The 27533-nt window shown below is 45.5% G+C and overlaps 2 protein-coding genes across 4 annotated transcripts in view; one reads left to right on the forward strand and one right to left on the reverse strand.

The window, feature by feature from the left end:
* Positions 1 to 2404, reverse strand: part of MGRN1 (mahogunin ring finger 1) — a 27425-nt gene extending 25021 nt beyond the window's left edge. The window contains exon 1 of the mRNA XM_056534327.1: positions 2266 to 2404. The gene's annotated coding sequence lies outside the window, so the exon portion shown is untranslated. The remainder of the gene's footprint in view (positions 1 to 2265) is intronic.
* A 40-nt stretch (positions 2405 to 2444) lies between these two features.
* On the forward strand, positions 2445 to 27533 carry UBALD1 (UBA like domain containing 1). Of its 3 annotated transcripts, none has more exons than XM_056534330.1 (4): positions 2445 to 2542; positions 19358 to 19537; positions 25854 to 25913; positions 26322 to 27533. In XM_056534330.1, exons 2-4 carry the CDS (start codon positions 19418 to 19420, stop codon positions 26592 to 26594), a joined length of 453 nt encoding a protein of 150 aa, XP_056390305.1. In that variant the 5' UTR covers positions 2445 to 2542; positions 19358 to 19417; the 3' UTR covers positions 26595 to 27533. The 3 variants fall into 3 exon arrangements, with proteins under 3 accessions (XP_056390305.1, XP_056390303.1, XP_056390304.1); XM_056534328.1 differs by lacking the exon at positions 2445 to 2542 and adding an exon at positions 19038 to 19137; XM_056534329.1 differs by lacking the exon at positions 2445 to 2542 and adding an exon at positions 19107 to 19131.

Consider the following 27533-nt stretch of genomic DNA (forward strand, 5'->3'; position numbering starts at 1 on the left):
TATATATATCCCCTCCTCCAATCCCCTCATACACTATATATATATATATATATATATATATATATATATATATATATATATATATATATATATATATGTATATATATATCCCCTCATACACTATATATATATATCCCCTCCTCCAATCCCCTCATACACTATATTTATATATATATCCCCTCCTCTAATCCCCTCATACACTATATATATATATCCCCTCCTCTAATCCCCTCATACACTATATATATATATATATATATATATATCCCCTCCTCTAATCCCCTCATACACTATATATATATATATATATATTATATCCCCTCCTCTAATCCCCTCATACACTATATATATATATCCCTCCTCCAATCCCCTCATACACTATATATATATATATATATATATATATATATGTATATATATATCCCCTCATACACTATATATATATCCCCTCCTCTAATCCCCTCATACACTATATATATATATATATATATATATATATATATATATATATATATATCCCCTCCTCCAATCCCCTCATACACTATATTTTATATATATATCCCCTCCTCCAATCCCCTCATACACTATATATATATATATATATATATATATATATATATATATCCCCCTCCTCTAATCCCCTCATACACTATATATATATATATATCCCCTCCTCCAATCCCCTCATACACTATATATATATATCCCCTCCTCCAATCCCCTCATACACTATATATATATATATATATATATATATATATCCCCTCCTCCAATCCCCTCATACACTATATATATATCCCCTCAATCCCCTCAATCCCTCATACACTATATATATATATATATATATATATATATATCTATATATATATATATATATATATATATCCCCTCCTCCAATCCCCTCATACACTATATATATATCCCCTCCTCCAATCCCCTCATACACTATATATATATCCCCTCCTCCAATCCCCTCATACACTATATATATATATCCCCTCCTCCAATCCCCTCATACACTATATATATATATATATATATATATATATATATATATATATATATATATATATATGTATATATATATCCCCTCATACACTATATATATATATCCCCTCCTCCAATCCCCTCATACACTATATTTATATATATATCCCCTCCTCTAATCCCCTCATACACTATATATATATATCCCCTCCTCTAATCCCCTCATACACTATATATATATATATATATATATATCCCCTCCTCTAATCCCCTCATACACTATATATATATATATATATATATATCCCCTCCTCTAATCCCCTCATACACTATATATATATATCCCCTCCTCCAATCCCCTCATACACTATATATATATATATATATATATATATATATGTATATATATATCCCCTCATACACTATATATATATATCCCCTCCTCTAATCCCCTCATACACTATATATATATATATATATATATATATATATATATATCCCCTCCTCCAATCCCCTCATACACTATATTTATATATATATCCCCTCCTCCAATCCCCTCATACACTATATATATATATATATATATATATATATATATATATCCCCTCCTCTAATCCCCTCATACACTATATATATATATATATCCCCTCCTCCAATCCCCTCATACACTATATATATATATCCCCTCCTCCAATCCCCTCATACACTATATATATATATATATATATATATATATATATATATATATATATATATATATTATATATCCCCTCCTCTAATCCCCTCATACACTATATATATATATATATATATATATATATATATATATATATATATATATCCCCTCCTCTAATCCCCTCATACACTATATATATATCCCCTCCTCTAATCCCCTCATACACTATATATATATCCCCTCCTCTAATCCCCTCACACACTATATATATATCCCCTCCTCTAATCCCCTCACACACTATATATATATCCCCTCCTCTAATCCCCTCACACACATATATATATATATATATATATATATATATATATATATATATATATATATATATATATATATATATCCCCTCCTCTAATCCCCTCATACACTATATACATCTCCCCAGTCCTGAGTAATCTATCCCGGATCTCACCCGTTATATAGCAATGCTGTCATTTGTATTTACCCCACAGCTCCCGACCCCCTGTGTACACACACAATACGCCCTACCCCCTTACACAGACCCCCGGGCTCACACACCCCGCTCCCCACCGGTAGTCACGTACCGACCAGCCTCTTGTTTTCGGTTTCTAGGCCTCCTTCCTCCACAGATTCCTGGGAATCCAGCGCTACGTCACACTGAACGCCGGGAGTTGTAGTTCTTATGACCGGATGTCGGAAGCGCCTATCACGTTTGGAAGATGGCAGAAGAACTGCATTTCCCGAAATGCACCGCGACTTTCACACAGCTGTGTAGCGTCACCAACGAAAACAATACCTCGGCCGTACCAAATGTGCGAGGAATGGGGGGGCGCAACTGTGGAATAGTCCATTCAGTTTGTGGTTAGTATATTGTTTGTTGGGTGCTTATAAATGTCATCCACGCTGAGCTACAACTAAAAGAGCTTCTATATTTATCCTGTCTTATACTCCAGAGCTGCACTCACTATTCTGCTGGTGAGGTCACTGTGTACATACATTACATTACTTATCCTGTACTGATCCTGAGTTATATCCTGTATTATACTCCAGAGCTGTACTCACTATTCTGCTGGTGAGGTCACTGTGTACATACACTACATTACTTATCCTGTACTGATCCTGGGTTATATCCTGTATTATACCCCAGAGCTGTACTCACTATTCTGCTGGTGAGGTCACTGTGTACATACATTACATTACTTATCCTGTACTGATCCTGAGTTATATTATGTATTATACTCCAGAGCTGTACTCACTATTCTGCTGGTGAGGTCACTGTGTACATACATTACATTACTTATCCTGTACTGATCCTGAGTTATATCCTGTATTATACTCCAGAGCTGTACTCACTATTCTGCTGGTGAGGTCACTGTGTATATACATTACATTACTTATCCTGTACTGATCCTGAGTTATATCCTGTATTATACTCCAGAGCTGTACTCACTATTCTGCTGGTGAGGTCACTGTGTACATACATTACATTACTTATCCTGTACTGATCCTGAGTTATATCCTGTATTATACTCCAGAGCTGTACTCACTATTCTGCTGGTGAGGTCACTGTGTACATACACTACATTACTTATCCTGTACTGATCCTGGGTTATATCCTGTATTATACCCCAGAGCTGTACTCACTATTCTGCTGGTGAGGTCACTGTGTACATACATTACATTACTTATCCTGTACTGATCCTGAGTTATATTATGTATTATACTCCAGAGCTGTACTCACTATTCTGCTGGTGAGGTCACTGTGTACATACATTACATTACTTATCCTGTACTGATCCTGAGTTATATCCTGTATTATACTCCAGAGCTGTACTCACTATTCTGCTGGTGAGGTCACTGTGTATATACATTACATTACTTATCCTGTACTGATCCTGAGTTATATCCTGTATTATACTCCAGAGCTGTACTCACTATTCTGCTGGTGAGGTCACTGTGTACATACATTACATTACTTATCCTGTACTGATCCTGAGTTATATCCTGTATTATACCCCAGAGCTGTACTCACTATTCTGCTGGCGAGGTCACTGTGTACATACATTACATTACTTATCCTGTACTGATCCTGAGTTATATCCTGTATTGTACTCCAGAGCTGTACTCACTATTCTGCTGGTGAGGTCACTGTGTACATACATTACATTACTTATCCTGTACTGATCCTGAGTTATATCCTGTATTATACTCCAGAGCTGTACTCACTATTCTGCTGGTGAGATCACATTACATTACTTATCCTGTACTGATCCTGAGTTATATCCTGTATTATACTCCAGAGCTGTACTCACTATTCTGCTGGTGAGGTCACTGTGTACATACACTACATTACTTATCCTGTACTGATCCTGAGTTATATCCTGTATTATACCCCAGAGCTGTACTCACTATTCTGCTGGTGAGGTCACTGTGTACATACATTACATTACTTATCCTGTACTGATCCTGAGTTATATTATGTATTATACTCCAGAGCTGTACTCACTATTCTGCTGGTGAGGTCACTGTGTACATACATTACATTACTTATCCTGTACTGATCCTGAGTTATATCCTGTATTATACTCCAGAGCTGTACTCACTATTCTGCTGGTGAGGTCACTGTGTACATACATTACATTACTTATCCTGTACTGATCCTGAGTTATATCCTGTATTATACTCCAGAGCTGTACTCACTATTCTGCTGGTGAGGTCACTGTGTATATACATTACATTACTTATCCTGTACTGATCCTGAGTTATATCCTGTATTATACTCCAGAGCTGTACTCACTATTCTGCTGGTGAGGTCACTGTGTACATACATTACATTACTTATCCTGTACTGATCCTGAGTTATATCCTGTATTATACCCCAGAGCTGTACTCACTATTCTGCTGGCGAGGTCACTGTGTACATACATTACATTACTTATCCTGTACTGATCCTGAGTTATATCCTGTATTGTACTCCAGAGCTGTACTCACTATTCTGCTGGTGAGGTCACTGTGTACATACATTACATTACTTATCCTGTACTGATCCTGAGTTATATACTGTATTATACTCCAGAGCTGTACTCACTATTCTGCTGGTGAGATCACATTACATTACTTATCCTGTACTGATCCTGAGTTATATCCTGTATTATACCCCAGAGCTGTACTCACTATTCTGCTGGTGAGGTCACTGTGTACATACATTACATTACTTATCCTGTACTGATCCTGAGTTATATCCTGTATTATACTCCAGAGCTGTACTCACTATTCTGCTGGTGAGGTCACTGTGTACATACATTACATTACTTATCCTGTACTGATCCTGAGTTATATCCTGTATTATACTCCAGAGCTGTACTCACTATTCTGCTGGTGAGGTCACTGTGTACATACATTACATTACTTATCCTGTACTGATCCTGAGTTATATCCTGTATTATACTCCAGAGCTGTACTCACTATTCTGCTGGTGAGGTCACTGTGTACATACATTACATTACTTATCCTGTACTGATCCTGAGTTATATATCAGACAGGAGGCTCATATCTTATGCATTATTCTTTCTTTAATAATGCCCATAGCAGAACTATTCAGTAATCAATTCAAACAGAAAAAACTTCAACTCCCAGCAGTCCTAGGGCCACAGAAGCCACTCCTCGTCTGTAGCCACTATATAAGGACTGCCCATACATAGATCCTCTCTTTCTTTCTGCTCATAGCAGACCTAAGATAAGTATACTCTATGTGTTTGATTTACTGTTCACTTATATAGCGATTTTTATTACTGTATATTACCTTTGAGACCTGTGTGGTACTATCCCTTAGGTGTTTAGTACTCACACTGCAAGAATTTTTTCTTTTCCCTTTTCTCCTGTATTCTCTGCTGTGAGAGCCGGAAATCTTCCGGTGCCGATTTCCTCTCCCCTATCGCCGCTTCGTCCGCATCTCCGCATCTCCGTATCTACCTTCCCCTCCCCCTCCCTTCCCTGCGCCATTTTACTTGAACCTTCTTCTCCGTCCGAGTTCGCGCGCGCGGGCTGGGGCGGAGCCTTTCCCCTGGTTGGTCCGCTCCTCTTTGTGGCCTGCGCTCGGGAAGGGGCGGCGTTCGGCGTGCAGTGTGGTTGAGAGGCGCTCCTGCGACCTCCAATCAGGACCCAGAGGGACGTAGTCTCGCGAGACTTCGTCCCCTGGGCTCATATACTCAGGGCTTACCTCACACCACAGCGCCAGTGCTACGCTAGCGGTGTGGAGGTCGGAGCCCGTTTTCTATCAGTAGGTTTTTTACCCAGTAGGTTTTTTACCAGCTCTAACGGAATTTATTCCGCTTTATTAGATTCTTAGTTGTGCCTGGGTCAGTTATTTATCCACTTTCCAGCGAAATTCTTTATCCCTATCCTAAAGTTAGTATGGCTGAAGAACCCTCATCTGTCCCCCTCAGAGGGGAGGGTCCTTCCCTGGATGCAGCACAATTTATGACTGCCACCCAGATCCAGGACTTAATTAATAAGTCAGTCCAAGCGGCCCTGGCCTCATCCATAATGCCCTCTGGCCTGCAACAACAGGTTTCCAATATCTCGGCTCCCCTTCATGGCGGAGATCCACATGTAAAAAAGGGCAAGGCTTCCCATAAAAGGAAGCACATCTCTGACTCCCCGGCAGGGGAAGATAATAACATGCTCCAGACAGCCCCTACCCCGGTCTGTCAACCCCAGCATCCCTCTGACTCCGCTCGACCCCTGGGCCTCGGGGAGTTACATGGCAAGAGGCGTAAGTCCGCTAAGCGCACTAAACCCGACTCCTATGTAGACTCCTCTACTGAGGACTCTTCGGGTTCATCTAATGAGTCTGAGGACTACGAGTCAGACCCAAATATTGAACAGGATGCTGGGGATACGGCGCTCGTCACCGACGCCAACCCTGCCATGCAGGGCAATGTTGTCCTGGATTCCACAGGAGAGCCCCTTTTTCACCCAGACGCGATCTCCCATCCGAGATCAGGCGACTGGTCTCCACTTCCCCACGTGGCCCAATATGTAGAGCTCTGGGCTCGTAAATCCCTGGATAGGTCCAGCCGTAATAAGCTGAGGGCAGAATGCCCTAGACCCTTTATCCCCAATAAGGTGGTGGCTACCCCGGAGGTGGACCCCATCCTGATGAAATACTTATTAAAATCGGGTAAATTTCCTAAGAAGGGAATAGAACGTTCCTTCAAAACCATACAGGAGCGTATCCTGGATTTAATGGGTCCACTCACTAAGATCCTTAATTTAGCCGAGCATGCTGCGGCGTCGGAAGAACCCGTGGACGTCCGTCAGCTCCGCGGCTGGGCCCAGAGAGCCATTTGCCTGGCAGGTACTGCCAACACCACCTGCTCAGTCGAGAGACGCCGGTCAATCCTGATGCGCCTCGACCCGCAACTATCCCATTTGGCCGAAACCGAACCCGGTCCCTCGGCAGCAGGCATGCTTTTCGGTGATAGTTTGATGAAGGACGTCAACAGATTTGTCGGCCTTTTTACCGGCTTAGATAAGGCCCAAACTTCCCTTAAAAAATCGGGGTCCAGTAAAATTTTTCCCCGGGCCGGCAGAAGTAGAGGCCGATCTGCCGGCCGTTCTGCTCCCTATAGGCCACAGGGCAGACCAGTGGCCCAATACCAGTATTCCCAGGCTCCTCCTTCCTACACCGTTCCAGTGGTCCAACCATCCCCATTCTTCCCTCCTCGTGGTCGACCCTGGAGAAGTCGTGGCGGACGTGGATACCCCCGCTCCCGTCCTTCTACCGGTGAGTGTACCATACAGACCACTTTCTCATATACCTGTGGGGGGGCGACTGATGTATTTTACCCAAGCCTGGTCTGCGATTACGGCAGACGTGTGGGTCCTTCAGACAGTGGCGGGGTTTCACCTAGAACTCCAGTCCTTACCGGTTCTGGGTGTATTTCCAACCCCTATCCGGTTCTCGGAGCAAAACGCGATCCTCATAGACAACGAGGTGCGAGATCTCCTGTCCAAACATGCGATCATGGAGTCCGACCAATCTTCCCTAGGGTTCATAAGCAACCTCTTCCTAGTGAGGAAGAAAGGGGGCGGCTACCGCCCGGTCATAAACCTGAGAGACCTAAACCAACATGTCATGTATCGCCATTTCAAAATGGAGGGAATTCACTCACTCCGGGATCTTTTGCTGCCAGGAGACTGGCTGGTGAAGGTGGACTTGAAGGACGCCTACCTTACCGTTCCCATACACCCGGAGTCACAACAGTTCCTCCGTTTTCTTTGGAGGGGCAGATTGTGGCAGTTTACGTGCCTTCCGTTCGGCCTATCATCCGCCCCGTGGTGCTTCACCAAACTGATGAAACCGGTGGTGGCGGCTCTGAGGAGCAGGGGGGTTCGTCTGATCATTTACTTAGACGACCTTCTTATCATGGCCCGATCCAAATCTCAGGCCTCCCTTCACATGTCGTGGACAATATCGTTGCTACATACTCTAGGCTTCGTGGTCAACCGAGAAAAGTCGGTTCTCGTCCCGGCTCAGGAAATGGAGTTCCTGGGTTTCTTGGTGGACACCAATCGCGCACTACTGCGGCTCCCCAGGTCCAAACTAGCCCTGATCCGCAAAGAAATCAAGGCGGTTTTGCGCAAAGGATGCTTGTCATTAAGGATTCTGGCGCGCCTGGTGGGGCTCCTGGCGGCTTCCATCCAGGCCATCTTTCCGGCCCCCCTGCACTACCGAGCCCTTCAGAGGCTCAAGATCTTACATCTGCGCCAGGGTCTCAGGTACGCGGACAAAGTACCCCTCTGTCCGGCGGCTACCGAGGAGTTACATTGGTGGCTTCGTCATGCGGTCGAGTGGAATGGCAAGGCCATTTTCAACCCGCGTCCGGACGTCATCATAGAGTCGGACGCGAGCCGTCTTGGCTGGGGCGCTCGATGCGGGGAGATTTCCACAGGAGGGACTTGGTCCGCATCGGAAGTCGACCTGCATATCAATGCACTGGAGCTTCTGGCGGCTTTCTTTGCCGTCAAGAGCTTCATGCCTCGTTCGTCCAACTGTTGTGTGTTATTACGCATGGACAACGTGGCGGCGGTTCAGTACGTCAACCGCTTGGGGGGTACCAGATCCAAGATCCTGGCAGACCTGGCCAAGGAATTTTGGCACTTTTGCCTAGCTCGCAACATTATCCCGGTAGCAGAGTACATTCCAGGGGTCTCCAACACGGTGGCCGATTGGAATTCTCGCTACCTTCTCGATTCCAGCGACTGGCGCCTGGACCGTTCAATTTTTCTGCAGTTGCTTCATCTTTGGGGCCCGTTATGCGTGGACCTTTTCGCTTCTCGTCTCAACCACCAACTGCCTCGTTTCTTCAGCTGGAGACCGGATCCAGAAGCGTCTGCGGTAGACGCTCTCCGCCTCCTCTGGCCGAGGGGAACTCACTATGCCTTTCCTCCTTTCCAGTTGATCCCCAGGGTCCTCTTGCATACGACGAACCAGAGGGCGACGGTTGTGCTGATCACACCTTGGTGGCCGACACAACCATGGTTCCCTCTTCTTTTGGGGATGATCGTGGATTATCCCCGACTGTTACCCCAAGTTCCTCACCTTCTCACCAACCCGGCCGGGAGTCTCCATCCCCTGGTGATGGAGGGCAACCTGCCTCTCCTAGCGTGGTTGGTTTCGGGATCCCGGACACGGATCAAGACCTTTCAAGATCAGCTAGGGATCTCCTCGCCCTGGCCTGGGCCCCCGGGACTAGATCGGCATATCGATCAGCCTGGAGACTCTGGGTTCGTTGGTGTGATCAACGGCAGGTTGATCCCGTACATGCACCTGTGTCTGTAGTAGTAAACTTTCTGGCAAATTCTTTTGAGTCTGGCAAATCCTATAGCTCCATTAATGTGTACCGATCGGCTATTGCGGCTTATCACTGCCCTGTGGACTCTTTGCCGATTGGCAAACACCCGTTGGTTTGTAGACTTTTACGCGGTATTAAATTTAAACGTCCCCCTCGGCCTAGGTATCAATCGACCTGGGATGTCTCCAGGTTGCTCGATATGTTTGCCTCATGAGTGGACAATGACGACCTTCCCCTGAAACTGTTGTCTTATAAACTGACGGTCCTTCTTTGTTTGGTATCCATCAAACGTGTCTCGGACGTGAAAGCTTTGGATATCTCTAGGCGACAATTTTCGCCTCAGGGAGTCAAATTCTCGGTGGTCCGTAGGACCAAGACAGGTATTCACTCGGTTTTTTACCCGTTTTTTCCCGCGCATCCACGGCTTTGCGTGGTTCGTTGTTTACAGGCGTACGAATCACAGACGGCGGATCTGCGCTCTCCGGATTTCTCTCAGCTCCTGGTCTCATATGTCAGACCACATCATCCAGTTTCCTCCGCTACTCTAGCACGCTGGGTGCGGTCTGCCATGGAGATGGCAGGTATAGATGTGTCTCTGTTTGGAGCTCACTCTTCCAGGGGCGCTATGGCTACGAAAATCGTCACATCAGGGGGCTCCCTCTCTGACTTATTGATGGCGGCCGATTGGTCTTCGGAGACCACCTTTCGCCATTTCTACTTCAGGCCGGAGGACCACGTGTCTATGTCAGTCTTATAATACTCTGATTGTTATTGTTCTTACTGTCATTGCTGGTTGTTAGCTTTGAACTTGCATAAGATATGAGCCTCCTGTCTGATATATAAATCGAGATTTTCCTAGCTTGTGACGGAAAATATTAGTTATATGAAGACAGGAGGCGAGTATCTTCCCTCCCTACCCACCCTATTACGATTCTTTGTTCTCTTTGCAGGATATTGAAAGCAGAGGCGGTTTTCCTGAGTTCGGATGACCTGTTTGGTTCCTGTTATTTGGTTCCTCTATATTCCCCGTTTGGACGAAGCTGAAGTTCCCTTTGCTCCGGGTTTCTGCTGTATCGGGCTGAATGACCGACGGCTGCTGTTCGTCGCGGATGTCTGGGTGGAGTTATCTTCTGTGCGGTTCTGGTTCGCATCAAGAAAGAGGAGGATCTATGTATGGGCAGTCCTTATATAGTGGCTACAGACGAGGAGTGGCTTCTGTGGCCCTAGGACTGCTGGGAGTTGAAGTTTTTTCTGTTTGAATTGATTACTGAATAGTTCTGCTATGGGCATTATTAAAGAAAGAATAATGCATAAGATACTCGCCTCCTGTCTTCATATAACTAATATTTTCCGTCACAAGCTAGGAAAATCTCGATTTATATCCTGTATTATACCCCAGAGCTGTACTCACTATTCTGCTGGCGAGGTCACTGTGTACATACATTACATTACTTATCCTGTACTGATCCTGAGTTATATCCTGTATTATACTCCAGAGCTGCACTCACTATTCTTCTGGTGGGATCACTGTGTATCTCCTCTCTCACATATACTGCCCCTATGGCCCCTCCTCTCTCACATATACTGCCTCCTATGGCCCCTCCTCTCTCGCATATTCTGCCCCTATGGCCCCTCCTCTCTCACGTATACTGCCCCTATGACCCCTCCTCTCTCATATATTCTGCCCCTATGGCCCCTCCTCTCTCACGTATACTGCCCCCTATGGCCCCTCCTATCTTGCATATTCTGCCCCCTATGGCCCCTCCTCTCTCGCATATTCTGCCCCCTATGGCCCCTCCTCTCTTGCATATTCTGCCCCTATGGCCCCTCCTCTCACGTATACTGCCCCCTATGGCCCCTCCTCTCTCATATATACTGCCCCTATGGCCCCTCCTCTCTCGCATATTCTGCCCCTATGGCCCCTCCTCTCTCACATATACTGCCCCTTATGGCCCCTCCTCTCTCGCATATACTGCCCCTATGGCCCCTCCTCTCTCACATATACTGCCCCTATGGGCCCTCCGCTCTCACATATACTGCCCTAATTGGCCCCTCCTCTTTCGCATATACTGCCCCTATGGCCCTTCCTCTCTCACATATACTGCCCCCTATGGCCCCTCCTCTCTCACATATTCTGCCCCTATGGCCCCTCCTCTCTCACATATACTGCCCCTATGGCTCCTCCTCTCTCACATATACTGCCCCCTATGGCCCCTCCTCTTTCACATATACTGCCCCCTATGGCCCCTCCTCTTTCACATATACTGCCCCCTATGGCCCCTCCTCTCTCGCATATTCTGCCCCTATGGCCCCTCCTCTCTCATGTATACTTCCCCTATGGCCCCTCCTCTCTCGCATATACTGCCCCCTATGGCCCCTCCTCTCTTGCATATTCTGCCCCTATGGCCCCTCCTCTCTCACATATACTGCCCCTATGGCTCCTCCTCTCTCACATATACTGCCCCCTATGGCCCCTCCTCTTTCACATATACTGCCCCTTATGGCCCCTCCTCTCTCGCATATTATGCCCCTATGGCCCCTCCTCTCTCGCATATTCTGCCCCTATGGCCCCTCCTCTCTCACATATACTGCCCCTTATGGCCCCTCCTCTCTCGCATATACTGCCCCTATGGCCCCTCCTCTCTCACATATACTGCCCCTATGGGCCCTCCGCTCTCACATATACTGCCCTAATTGGCCCCTCCTCTCTCGCATATACTGCCCCTATGGCCCTTCCTCTCTCACATATACTGCCCCCTATGGCCCCTCCTCTCTCACATATTCTGCCCCTATGGCCCCTCCTCTCTCACATATACTGCCCCTATGGCTCCTCCTCTCTCACATATACTGCCCCCTATGGCCCCTCCTCTTTCACATATACTGCCCCCTATGGCCCCTCCTCTTTCACATATACTGCCCCCTATGGCCCCTCCTCTCTCGCATATTCTGCCCCTATGGCCCCTCCTCTCTCATGTATACTTCCCCTATGGCCCCTCCTCTCTCGCATATACTGCCCCCTATGGCCCCTCCTCTCTTGCATATTCTGCCCCTATGGCCCCTCCTCTCTCACATATACTGCCCCTATGGCTCCTCCTCTCTCACATATACTGCCCCCTATGGCCCCTCCTCTTTCACATATACTGCCCCTTATGGCCCCTCCTCTCTCGCATATTATGCCCCTATGGCCCCTCCTCTCTCGCATATTCTGCCCCTATGGCCCCTCCTCTCTCACATATACTGCCCCTTATGGCCCCTCCTCTCTCGCATATACTGCCCCTATGGCCCCTCCTCTCTCACATATACTGCCCCTATGGGCCCTCCGCTCTCACATATACTGCCCTAATTGGCCCCTCCTCTCTCGCATATACTGCCCCTATGGCCCTTCCTCTCTCACATATACTGCCCCCTATGGCCCCTCCTCTCTCACATATTCTGCCCCTATGGCCCCTCCTCTCTCACATATACTGCCCCTATGGCTCCTCCTCTCTCACATATACTGCCCCCTATGGCCCCTCCTCTTTCACATATACTGCCCCCTATGGCCCCTCCTCTTTCACATATACTGCCCCCTATGGCCCCTCCTCTCTCGCATATTCTGCCCCTATGGCCCCTCCTCTCTCATGTATACTTCCCCTATGGCCCCTCCTCTCTCGCATATACTGCCCCCTATGGCCCCTCCTCTCTCGCATATTCTGCCCCTATGGCCCCTCCTCTCTCACATATACTGCCCCTATGGCTCCTCCTCTCTCACATATACTGCCCCCTATGGCCCCTCCTCTTTCACATATACTGCCCCCTATGGCCCCTCCTCTCTCGCATATTATGCCCCTATGGCCCCTCCTCTCTCACGTATACTGCCCCTATGGCCCCTCCTCTCTCGCATATACTGCCCCCTATGGCCCCTCCTCTCTCGCATATTCTGCCCCTATGGCCCCTCCTCTCTCACGTATACTGCCCCTATGGACCCTCCTCTCTCACATATACTGCCCCCTATGGCCCCTCCTCTCTCATATATTCTGCCCCTATGGCCCCTCCTCTCTCACATATACTGCCCCTATGGCCCCTCCTCTCACGTATACTGCCCCCTATGGCCCCTCCTCTCTCACATATTCTGCCCCTATGGCCCCTCCTCTCTCACATATACTGCCCCTATGGCTCCTCCTCTCTCACATATACTGCCCCCTATGGCCCCTCCTCTCTAATATATTCTGCCCCTATGGCCCCTCCTCTCATGTATACTGCCCTTATGGCCCCTCCTCTTTCACATATACTGCCCCCTATGGCCCCTCCTCTCTCATATTCTGCCCCTTTGGCCCCTCCTCTCTCACATATACTGCCCCTATGACCCCTCCTCTCTCATATATTCTGCCCCTATGGCCCCTCCTCTCTCACGTATACTGCCCCCTATGGCCCCTCCTATCTCGCATATTCTGCCCCCTATGGCCCCTCCTCTCTCGCATATTCTGCCCCCTATGGCCCCTCCTCTCTCGCATATTCTGCCCCCTATGGCCCCTCCTCTCTTGCATATTCTGCCCCTATGGCCCCTCCTCTCACTTATACTGCCCCCTATGGCCCCTCCTATCTCATATATACTGCCCCTATGGCCCCTCCTCTCTCGCATATTCTGCCCCTATGGCCCCTCCTCTCTCACATATACTGCCCCTATGGCCCCTCCTCTTTCACATATACTGCCCCCTATGGCCCCTCCTCTCTCGCATATACTGTCCCCTATGGCCCCTCCTCTCTCGCATATTCTGCCCCTATGGCCCCTCCTCTCTCACGTATACTGCCCCTATGGCCCCTCCTCTCTCACATATACTGCCCCCTATGGCCCCTCCTCTCTCATATATTCTGCCCCTATGGCCCCTCCTCTCTCACATATACTGCCCCTATGGCCCCTCCTCTCACGTATACTGCCCCCTATGGCCCCTCCTCTCTCACATATACTGCCCCCTATGGCCCCTCCTCTCTCACATATTCTGCCCCTATGGCCCCTCCTCTCTCACATATACTGCCCCTTATGGCCCCTCCTCTCTCGCATATTCTGCCCCTATGGCCCCTCCTCTCTCGCATATTCTGCCCCTATGGCCCCTCCTCTCTCACATATACTGCCCCTATGGCTCCTCCTCTCTCACATATACTGCCCCCTATGGCCCCTCCTCTCTCGCATATTCTGCCCCCTATGGCCCCTCCTCTCTTGCATATTCTGCCCCTATGGCCCCTCCTCTCACGTATACTGCCCCCTATGGCCCCTCCTATCTCATATATACTGCCCCTATGGCCCCTCCTCTCTCGCATATTCTGCCCCTATGGCCCCTCCTCTCACATATACTGCCCCTATGGCCCCTCCTCTCTCACATATACTGCCCCTATGGCCCTTCCTCTCTCACATATACTGCCCCCTATGGTGCCCAGTCTATGTGCAGTTCTCTGTGATCCTCCACATTCAGGGGCTGAGGAGATTTTCCCTCAGGACATTGCAGTGTGAACAGAGCCTGAAACAAGCCTGGGGGCCCCTGGATGTCAGTCACCCCCTTGGTTCCTGGGGGCCCCTGGATGTCAGTCACCCCCTTGGTTCCTGGGGGCTCCTGGATGTCAGTCTCCCCCTTGGTTCCTGGGGGCTCTTGGGTGTCAGTCACCCCCTTGGTTCCTGGGGGCTCCTGGATGTCAGTCTCCCCCTTGGTTCCTGGGGGCTCCTGGGTGTCAGTCGGCCCCTTGGTTCCTGGGGGCCCCTGGCTTCCTTTAGGCTCCTGGATAATTGTTCACAAATACTTAAACTGGAGCATAAGAGATGAGGTCACTGGGGTCCCCTCCATCCTGGGTACCATGTAGCAATAGTGGCCGTCAGTATATAGGTAGATGTGTTGCTTAGATACTTTGTATCCCCGTCCAGAGGACTGTATCTCAGCCGTGACAATGTATCCTCACACACCGCCAGCCTGGCCTGACCTGACCTGACCTGACCTGACCTGTCCGTCACCGCCAGGCCACGCCCCTCACCGCCCTATTCTCCTCTGCTATTGGTGAGTGGGTTGTTTACCTTATATGGTCTGACACTGCCACAGCTAACGCTCCTATTGGCCGAGAGCGGAGGTCTCGTGATGATCTCACTACACAAACAAAGCGGGGCATGCCGGGATATGTAGTACAGGGCGGGCGGGACATGTGCTGGATGTCTGCGGCTGTCTGTGCTCTCAGATCACGTGACTGCACAGTACAACTTCCTTTTGGACGTGCGGTATATGCATAAGCTGCCTGCACAGTACAAAGACAGGGCTAACCTGATTTGCATATGTAATAACACAGTACAACTTCCTTTGCTTAGCCCACAACTTGCTTGCACAGTACCACTGCTGGCTGCTGTCTTGCATTTGTTATGACACAGTACAACTTCCTTTGATATTCATTTAACCTTCACGGTATCACTGGTAATTTATCTTATTTATAAATGCACAGTACAACTTCCATTCATATAACCTTCACGGTATCACTGGTAATTTATATTATTTTTAAATGCACAGTACAACTTCCTGTGCACCTTCTCAGTATCAGACATGGATCCGAGAGATCGGACTGGCATTTAAAAAAAATTCTTTTTCAAAAATCAGCTTCTGCAAAACTACAACTCCCAGCATGCCCAGACAGCCTTTGGCTGTCTGGGCATGCTGGGATTTGTAGTTTTGCAACAGCTGGATGTCCACAGTTTGGAGACCACTGTTCTATTGTGCTATTTCTATTGGAATTTATCTAATTACTTCTCTATTGGGATTGTAAATGCACAGTGCACAGTACAACTTCTCTCATGATGCTTTCTATAGAATATCCAGTATTAGCCTATGCATACGGTGCACAGTAACACTTCTCATGTCGCTACTGTACTGTTAGGATTTTAAGTGCAGAGTACAACTTCTCTCATAATGGTTTCTCCAATATATCCATTATTAGCCTACAGTGCACAGTAACACTTCTCATGCCTTATCTCGTTGTTACTGTATGGTTGTGATTGTAAACGCACAGTATAACTTCTCTTATGTCTTCTATAGAATATCCAGTATTAGCCTATGCATACGGTGCACAGTAACACTTCTCATGTCGCTACTGTACTGTTAGGATTTTAAGTGCAGAGTACAACTTCTCTCATAATGGTTTCTCCAATATATCCATTATTAGCCTACAGTGCACAGTAACACTTCTCATGCCTTATCTCGTTGTTACTGTATGGTTGTGATTGTAAATGCACAGTATAACTTCTCTTATGTCTTCTATAGAATATCCAGTATGAGCCTACTTGTACAGTACACAGTAACGCTTCTTGTGTCTTATCTCTTTGCTACAGTATTGTTGGGACTGTAAATGCACAGTACAACTTCTCTTATGATGTCTTCTATAGAATATCCAGCATGAGCTTATGTGTACAGTACACAGTATCACTTTCAGTGCCTTATCTAATTTCTTCTGTATTGTTAGGATTGTGAATGCACAGTACAACTTCTCTCATAAAGGTTTCTCCAATATATCCATTATTAGCCTACAGTACACAGTAACACCTCTCCTGCCTCATTTCGTGGTTACTATATTGTTGGGATTGTAAACACACAGTACAACTTCTCTCAAGACACTTTCTCCAGTATATTCAGCACTAGCCTACATGTACAGTACACAGTAACACTTCATGTGTCTTTGCTACTGTTGTGTTGGGATTGTAAAGGCACAGTACAACTTCTCTCATGATGCTTTCTATAGAATATCCAGTATTAGCCTATGCGTACGGTGCACAGTAACACTTCTCGTGTCGCTACTGTATTGTTGGGATTTTAAGTGCACAGTACAACTTATCTCAAGATTCTTTCTCCAGAATATTCAGTATTAGCCTACATGTACGGTGCACAGTAACACTTCTCATGTCTCTACTGTATTGTTGGGATCTTAAGTGCACAGTATAACTTCTCTCAGGATTCTTTCTCCAGAATATTCAGTATTAGCCTACATGTATGGTGCACAGTAACACTTCTTGTGTCTTATCTCTTCGCTACAGTATTGTTGGAATGGTAAGTGCACAGTATAACTTCTCTCATGATGCTTTCTCCCAAATATCCATTAATAGCCTATGCCTACAGTACACAGTAACACCTCTCCTGCCTTATCTAGTTGTTACTGTATTGTTGGGATTATAAATGCACAGTACAACTTCTCTCATGATACTTTCTGTAGAATATCCAGTATTAGCCTATGCATACAGTACACAGTATCACCTCCAGTGCTAATATCTACTGTATTGTTAGGATTGTAAATGCACAGTACAACTTCTCCCATGATGCTTTCTATAGAATATCCAGTATTAGCCTATGCATACAGTACACAGTATCACTTCCAGTGCCTTATCTAATGTTTACTGTATTGTTAGGATTGTGAATGCACAGTACAACTTCTCTCATAAAAATGTCTCCAATATATCAATTATTCGCTTACAATACACAGTAACACCTCTCCTGCCTCATTTCGTGGGTACTGTATTGTTGTGATTGTAAACGCACAGTACAACTTCTATCATGATGCTTTCTATAGAATATCCAGTATTAGCCTATGCATACAGTATACAGTACACAGTAACACTTCTCCTGCCTCATTTCATGGTTAATGTATTGTTGCGATTGTAAACGCACAGTACAACTTCTCTCATGATGCTTTCTCTAGAATATCCGTTATTAACCTATGCCTACAGTACACAGTAACACTTCTCATGCCCTATCTCATTACTACCGTATTTTGGTTTTTTTTTCCCCTGCACAGTATAACTTAGTTTCTTCACCTGATACAATGTACCAGCACATGATTTGGGGCGTACCACGTGTGTTCGGGGGGGGGGAGCCTGGTATGAACTTGTCTAGAATATCCAGTATTAGTCTATGCATACAGTACACAGTAACACTTCTCCTGCCTCATTTCGTGGTTACTGTATTGTTGCGATTGTAAACGCACAGTACAACTTCTCTCATGAAGCTTTCTATAGAATATCCAGTACTAGCCTATGCATACAGTACACAGTATCACCTCCAGTGCTAATCTCTTATTGTTTTTATTGTTTGGATTGTAAATGCACAGTACAACTTCTCTCCTGATGCTTTTTATAGAATATCCAGTATTAGCCTATGCGTACGGTGCACAGTAACACTTCTCGTGTCGCTACTGCATTGTTGGGATTTTAAGTGCACAGTACAACTTCTCTCATGATGCCTTCTCCAGAATATCCATTATTAACCTATGCCTACAGTACACAGTAACACTTCTCATGCCCTATCTCATGACTACTGTATTTTGTTTTTTTCCCCTCCCTGCACAGTATAACTTAGTTTCTTCACCTGATACATTGTATCAGCACATGATTTGGGGCGTACCACGTGTGTGTTCGGGGCGGGGGGAGCCTGGTATGAACTTGTCTGTATGGAAATTCCTAGAAAGCTGCAGCAGGGGAGAAAAATAAAAAGCGCTGACACACAGCAAAGGGATAAAACTACATCTCCCATCATGCCGTGCTGGTGCCCGCCTCCTGGGGGGGCTGTACCCGGCTGATGGGCAGATGTACGGGAGGCAGTGAGTGTGCGTTGTGTGTTGTGTTTATAAATGTATATCCCCCCTATCTACATGGGATTGTGTATGTCCCCCCCCCCCCCTTCACATTGTAGTCTATGTGTCACCTGTGCGGTAGATGGCAGCGCCCCCATGTGTCACATTATAGATTTACTCCTGTATTTGTATCATGTATCTGACTTTGTATTATTATGTATTTTTATTTGTTTATTTTTCCGTGTTTTTGCAGAATCGTGAGCCGTGACTGTGTGGTGGCGGTGGCATCGGTCGCGCTGCGACGCCCGTCGGGATGTCCGGTGACATTGAGCAGTTGAAGCAGCAGCTCCTGGTGTCGCAGTTTGTGCTGGCGGCCGGGTGCGCCACGGACCAGGCCGAGCAGCTGCTTAGGGCCGCGCACTGGCAGTATGAGGTAAGGACGGCGCGCGCGACGCTTCTACGACTTACCAACATTACCCTAGTTGAGTGGTCTCCAAACTGTGGACGTCCAAGATGCTGCAAAACTACAACTCCCAGCATGCCTAGACAGCCAAACACTTGTCTGCCTCCTTCAGAGCATCCACACTGATCATGAAAGGTAAATCAAGGCTTCCCTTTTGCAAAACTTCAACTCCCAGCATGCCCGGACAGCCGTTGGCTGTCCGGGCATGCTGAGAGTTGTAGTTTTGCAACATCTTAAGGTCCACAGTTTGGAGACCACTGTCCTAGCTGGAAAAATCTTTATTTAGTTGTTTCCCCCAGTTTATCTGACTCTGGGAAAGCTGGGCAACAACCAATATGGTCGCCGTAACTCCCACAAGAGTTGCCATCCAGCTTTCCAAGCCCCCAGATCAGTTTTGTTTACTTCTGCAGTAATATCAGAGACGGCATTGTATAAACAGGAAGCAATGCTAATAAGGAGTCTAGGAAAGCTGGGTGCCAACCAATATGGCCGCCATAACTCCCACAAGGGTTGTCATTTAGCTTTTGCGTCTATGACTTTCCAGCTATTGGCAAAATACATCACACATCCCAAGGTGTGAAAGTATTAGTCTTTCCCCATCTCATCTTAGTCTGGGAAAGTTGGGTGACAACCAGTATGGCCACTGTAACTCCATCAAGGATTATCATCCAGCTTTCCAAGCCCCCAGATCAGATCCACTTGGTTAGGCAGTTAAACCAGAGAGGGGGCTGTGTAACAGGCAGGATTGCCATTCAGGAGTCTGATATAGTTGGGTGCAAACCAATATGGCTGCCATCACAACTCCCACAAGGATTGTTGTCCGGCTTTTGTGCCTATGATTGTGTTTTTATTAATTGTGAAAGTTTTTGTCTTTCCAAGTTTCACCTAAATTTGGGAAAGCTGGGTGACAACCAGCATGGCCGCTGTAAAAAGGGTTGTCATCCAGCTTTCCAAGCCCTCATATCACATCGACTTAGTTAGGCAGTAATACCAGGAAAATGGCTGCATAGTCAGGCAGGATTGCCATTTAGGAGACTGGTAGAGCTGGGTGCCAACCAATATGACCTCCATAACTCCCTCAGGGACTTTTAGACTGTTATCCAGCTTTCCAAGCCCCCAGATCAGTTTTGCTTAGATGGGCAGCAGTGCCTTTGAGGGGGCTGTATAAACAGGCAGTATTTCAGTTAAAGGGTTACTCCACTGGAACACTTTTTTTTTTTTAAATCAACTGGTGGCAGAAAGTTAAACAGATTTGTAAATTACTTCTATTAAAAAAATCTTGATCCTTCCTGTACTTATCAGCTGCTGTATGCTCCAAAGGAAATTCTTTTGTTTTTGAATTTCCTTCCTGTCTGACCTTAGTGCTCTCTGCTGCCACCTCTGTCCATTTCAGGAACTGTCCAGAGTAGCAGCAAATCCCCAAAGCAAACCTATCCTGCTCCCTAATGGACAGAGGTGTCAGCAGAGAGCACTGTGGTCAGGCAGAAAGGAAATTCAAAAAGAAAAGAACTTCCTGTGGATCATACAGCAGCTAATAAGTACTGGAAGGATTATGATTTTTTAATAGAAGTAATTTACAAATCTGTTTAACTTTCTGGCACCAGTTGATTTAAAAAAAATATTTTCCAGGGGAGTACCCCTTTAATACAAAAGCTGTTTGACAACCAATATGGCCGCCATCAAAACTCCAACAAAGGTTGGGCAGACTAGATGGGCCGAATGGTTCTTTTCTGCTGACACATTCTATATTTCCATGTTCATTCTACAGCTGTTTAGTCTATGATTTATTGACACCCAATATGGCCGCCATCACAACTCCCACAAGGGTTGTTATCCAGATTTCCAAGCCCCCAGATCAGGTCTACTTAGTTCTGCAGTAACACCAGAGAGGGAGCACGATTGCCATTTAGGAGACTGGTAGAACTGGGTGCCAACCAATATGGCCGCCATAACTCCCTCAAGGGCTGACATCCAGGTATGTTCCTTAGGGTACGCTCACACTCAGAAAAAAAAATATGGCCGTATTTCATTTTAGATTTTTGTCAGTAAACAACAAAAAAGAACGACCCTTTCTTTTTTTTATCACAATCAGCTGAAAACACAACAGTAAATATTATACAGTCATATTTGTATGGTCTGTGACTCCTGGAATAGACAAGCAAGATGGTCATTCATAGATCCCTTATTAGTACCTTAAATGATGATATTCATTATTTTATATGTCCCAAGGTAAGTATCATACATCATACTTCTATATGTGTAATGTGAGGGGACACTTCTAGATGTGTAATGTGAGGGGACACTTCAATATGTGTAATGTGAGGGGACACTTCTATATATGTATAATGTGAGGGGACACTTCTATATGTGTAATGTGAGGGGACACTTCAATATGTGTAATGTGAGGGGACACTTCTATATATATGTATAATGTGAGGGGACACTTCTATATATGTATAATGTGAGGGGACACTTCTATATGTATAATGTGAGGGGACACTTCTATATGTGTAATGTGAGGGGACACTTCTAGATGTGTAATGTGAGGGGACACTTCAATATGTGTAATGTGAGGGGACACTTCTATATATGTATAATGTGAGGGGACACTTCTATATGTGTAATGTGAGGGGACACTTCAATATGTGTAATGTGAGGGGACACTTCTATATATATGTATAATGTGAGGGGACACTTCTATATATGTATAATGTGAGGGGACACTTCTATATGTATAATGTGAGGGGGACACTTCTATATGTGTAATGTGAGGGGACACTTCAATATGTGTAATGTGAGGGGACACTTCTATATGTGTATAATGTGAGGGGACACTTCTATATATGTGTAATGTGAGGGGACACTTCTATATGTGTAATGTGAGGGGACACTTCTATATATGTGTAATGTGAGGGGACACTTCTATATATGTGTAATGTGAGGGGACACTTCTATATATGTGTAATGTGAGGGGACACTTCTATATGTGTAATGTGAGGGGACACTTCTATATATGTGTAATGTGAGGGGACACTTCTATATATGTGTAATGTGAGGGGACACTTCTATATATGTGTAATGTGAGGGGACACTTCTATATATGTATAATGTGAGGGGACACTTCTATATATGTATAATGTGAGGGGACACTTCTATATGTGTAATGTGAGGGGACACTTCTATATGTGTAATGTGAGGGGACACTTCTATATATGTGTAATGTGAGGGGACACTTCTATATGTATAATGTGAGAGGACACTTCTATATATGTGTAATGTGAGGGGACACTTCTATATATGTGTAATGTGAGGGGACACTTCTATATATGTGTAATGTGAGGGGACACTTCTATATGTGTAATGTGAGGGGACACTTCTATATATGTGTAATGTGAGGGGACACTTCTATATGTGTAATGTGAGGGGACACTTCTATATATGTGTAATGTGAGGGGACACTTCTATATGTGTAATGTGAGGGGACACTTCTATATATGTGTAATGTGAGGGGACACTTCTATATATATGTGTAATGTGAGGGGACACTTCTATATGTATAATGTGAGAGGACACTTCTATATATGTGTAATGTGAGGGGACACTTCTATATATGTGTAATGTGAGGGGACACTTCTATATATGTGTAATGTGAGGGGACACTTCTATATGTGTAATGTGAGGGGACACTTCTATATATGTGTAATGTGAGGGGACACTTCTATATATGTATAATGTGAGGGGACACTTCTATATATGTATAATGTGAGGGGACACTTCTATATGTGTAATGTGAGGGGACACTTCTATATGTGTAATGTGAGGGGACACTTCTATATGTATAATGTGAGAGGACACTTCTATATATGTGTAATGTGAGGGGACACTTCTATATATGTGTAATGTGAGGGGACACTTCTATATATGTGTAATGTGAGGGGACACTTCTATATGTGTAATGTGAGGGGACACTTCTAGATGTGTAATGTGAGGGGACACTTCTATATGTGTAATGTGAGGGGACACTTCTATATGTACAACGTGAGGGGACACTTCTATATATGTGTAATGTGAGGGGACACTTCTATATATGTATAATGTGAGGGGACACTTCTATATATGTATAATGTGAGGGGACACTTCTATATATGTGTAATGTGAGGGGACACTTCTATATATGTGTAATGTGAGGGGACACTTCTATATATGTGTAATGTGAGGGGACACTTCTATATATGTGTAATGTGAGGGGACACTTCTATATGTGTAATGTGAGGGGACACTTCTATATGTGTAATGTGAGGGGACACTTCTATATGTGTAATGTGAGGGGACACTTCTATATGTGTAATGTTAGGGGACACTTCTATATGTGTAATGTGAGGGGACACTTCTATATGTGTAATGTGAGGGGACACTTCTATATATGTGTAATGTGAGGGGACACTTCTATATATGTGTAATGTGAGGGGACACTTCTATATATGTGTAATGTGAGGGGACACTTCTATATGTGTAATGTGAGGGGACACTTCTATATGTGTAATGTGAGGGGACACTTCTATATGTGTAATGTGAGGGGACACTTCTATATGTGTAATGTGAGGGGACACTTCTATATGTGTAATGTGAGGGGACACTTCTATATGTGTAATGTGAGGGGACACTTCTATATGTGTAATGTGAGGGGACACTTCTATATATGTGTAATGTGAGGGGACACTTTTATATGTGTAATGTTAGGGGACACTTCTATATATGTGTAATGTTAGGGGACACTTCTATATGTGTAATGTGAGGGGACACTTCTATATGTATAATGTGAGGGGACACTTCTATATGTATAATGTGAGGGGACACTTCTATATGTATAATGTGAGGGGACACTTCTATATGTGTAATGTGAGGGGACACTTCTATATGTGTAATGTGAGGGGACACTTCTATATGTGTAATGTGAGGGGACACTTCTATATATGTGTAATGTGAGGGGACACTTCTATATGTGTAATGTGAGGGGACACTTCTATATGTGTAATGTGAGGGGACACTTCTATATGTGTAACGTGAGGGGACACTTCTATATATGTGTAACGTGAGGGGACACTTCTATATGTGTAACGTGAGGGGACACTTCTATATGTGTAATGTGAGGGGACACTTCTATATATGTATAATGTGAGGGGACACTTCTATATGTGTAATGTGAGGGGACACTTCTATATATGTGTAATGTGAGGGGACACTTCTATATATGTGTAATGTGAGGGGACACTTCTATATATGTGTAATGTGAGGGGACACTTCTATATATATGTAATGTGAGGGGACACTTCTATATATGTGTAATGTGAGGGGACACTTCTATATATGTGTAATGTGAGGGGACACTTCTATATATGTGTAATGTGAGGGGACACTTCTATATATGTGTAATGTGAGGGGACACTTCTATATGTGTAATGTGAGGGGACACTTCTATATATGTGTAATGTGAGGGGACACTTCTATATATATGTAATGTGAGGGGACACTTCTATATATGTGTAATGTGAGGGGACACTTCTATATGTGTAATGTGAGGGGACACTTCTATATATGTGTAATGTGAGGGGACACTTCTATATATGTGTAATGTGAGGGGACACTTCTATATATATGTAATGTGAGGGGACACTTCTATATATATGTAATGTGAGGGGACACTTCTATATGTGTAATGTGAGGGGACACTTCTATATATGTAATGTGAGGGGACACTTCTATATATGTGTAATGTGAGGGGACACTTCTATATATGTATAATGTGAGGGGACACTTCTATATATGTGTAATGTGAGGGGACACTTCTATATATGTGTAATGTGAGGGGACACTTCTATATATGTGTAATGTGAGGGGACACTTCTATATATGTGTAATGTGAGGGGACACTTCTATATATGTATAATGTGAGGGGACACTTCTATATGTGTAATGTGAGGGGACACTTCTATATATGTGTAATGTGAGGGGACACTTCTATATATATGTAATGTGAGGGGACACTTCTATATATGTGTAACGTGAGGGGACACTTCTATATATGTGTAACGTGAGGGGACACTTCTATATGTGTAATGTGAGGGGACACTTCTATATGTATAATGTGAGAGGACACTTCTATATATGTGTAATGTGAGGGGACACTTCTATATATGTGTAATGTGAGGGGACACTTCTATATATGTGTAACGTGAGGGGACACTTCTATATATATGAATTTCTCTGGTCTCTCTCCTCTTTGCAGACCGCCCTTAGCGCCTTCTTCCAGGAGACCAACCACCCGTATATACCGCACCACCAGATGGTAAGTGGGTGATAATGGGGGGCTGGGTGCCGGGGGGGGGGGGGGTTCAGTTTTTAGTGCCCCGGTTGTCTGGCATTGTGAGAGATGTTGTCTGACAATACAGGGGGTGTATCTCTGCAGACAGAATACGGCTCTGGAGGTGCGGAGTATACATGTACATGAAGCTTTATCACTGTTTATCAGTTCCTCCATATTCTCTGCTTGCTGTCAGTGAATAGACCGGTTTAGAGAAATATAGCAGCGCCTGGGGGTCATATATGATTAGTTCCTCCGGGGGGGGGGGGGGGGGGGGGGGAATACCGTTAAATACCGTGGAACCACCATAACTTGCAAAAATACCGTGATATGCATTTTTGGTCATACCGCCCAGCACTACCTGATACACCCTGTATCCTCCTTCTTTTTCAGATGGGGACTCCAGCCAACACCCCGGCGACCCCTCCCAACTTTCCCGACGCCCTCACCATGTTTTCCCGCCTGAAAGCCTCAGAAAGCGGATACCTCACGTCCTTGGCCACGTCCCCACCACTCCACCAGGGCGGCATCAGCAGCGGCCATTTTCCCCAGGACCCCAGGGCCCAGCAGCAGCCGGGTATGGGCATAACCTTCCCCGGAGGGGCACAGCACGCCAACAACACTAGAGGAGCAGACGCCAACCCAGCGGCCGAAGCGGAGAGATGAGGCGGTGCGGACTGACGGGTCACCGAGCAGGAGGCAGGAATCGGGGGGCGCATAGACTTTAATCCGCCATCTGAGACCTGCAGAGCATTGCTTCGTAGAGGCAGCAGGGATCTCACCATAGCAATACGGCAGCGGCGGCCATCTTTGTTTCTGACACTTTTATTACCTCACTCGCCTGCAGAGCATCGCACTGCTCCATCCACCGGCCTCCTTCCTTTACTAGAGAGAGACACTCTGCGGGGATGTCAGCCATACCTCAGACCGCATCATATGCTGGGGCAGAGCATCTCCGGGCGTCAGCCATCTTTTCTCCAGGAGCTTACCACGTAGGGATTTGTGTTTTCGTTTTTTTTTTTGGATAAAGTCATTTAACCCTTCGATGTCATTTAATACGGACGTTCCTGTAGCGGTTTTAAAGAGTTGACGACAAATAAATATTTTAATCTTTTACACACTGTGGTGACCTGACGTCGCCCGGATCTGTCATAAAAACCCGGAGGAACTTGCCAAAAAAATATATATTTTGAAAAATGATCTGAAAAAAAGATTTTTTATATCTTGCATTAGTGGGCCAAAGCCTGAGGCTGCACTACTGAGATATTTCATGTATGAATTTGCCAGACACATCAATCTATGGTTGACCTGGTTCAGAATAGAGATGGTATTGTGTGTGTAATGTTGTGGGTTTCCATGGCAACACAGTACAGGTGGGGACAGTAGTGCAGCCTCAGGCTTTTGGCCTGTATCTTTGATTATACCTCAGTCTAGAACAGTGTTTCCCAACCATGGTGCCTCCAGCTGTTTCAAAACTACAAATCCCAACCTTTCCCCTGACAGCCGATGGCTGACCGGGCATGCTGGGAGTTGTAGTTTTGCAACTGTTTTACAGCAGCGCCCTGTTCATGACTTGCTCACCTTCCCATCTGTGCCCATAACTGA

Source organism: Hyla sarda, chromosome 8 (assembly GCF_029499605.1).
Source record: "Hyla sarda isolate aHylSar1 chromosome 8, aHylSar1.hap1, whole genome shotgun sequence".
NCBI classification, from domain to species: domain Eukaryota; kingdom Metazoa; phylum Chordata; class Amphibia; order Anura; family Hylidae; genus Hyla; species Hyla sarda.

Coding starts and splice junctions, on each gene's coding strand:
- UBALD1 (XM_056534330.1), top strand. CDS start 19,418: ATGTCCGGTGACATTGAGCAGTTGAAGCAGCAGCTCCTGGTGTCGCAG. Junction 19,538..25,853: donor CCGCGCACTGGCAGTATGAG/GTAAGGACGGCG, acceptor TCCTCTTTGCAG/ACCGCCCTTAGCGCCTTCTT. Junction 25,914..26,321: donor ATATACCGCACCACCAGATG/GTAAGTGGGTGA, acceptor CTTCTTTTTCAG/ATGGGGACTCCAGCCAACAC.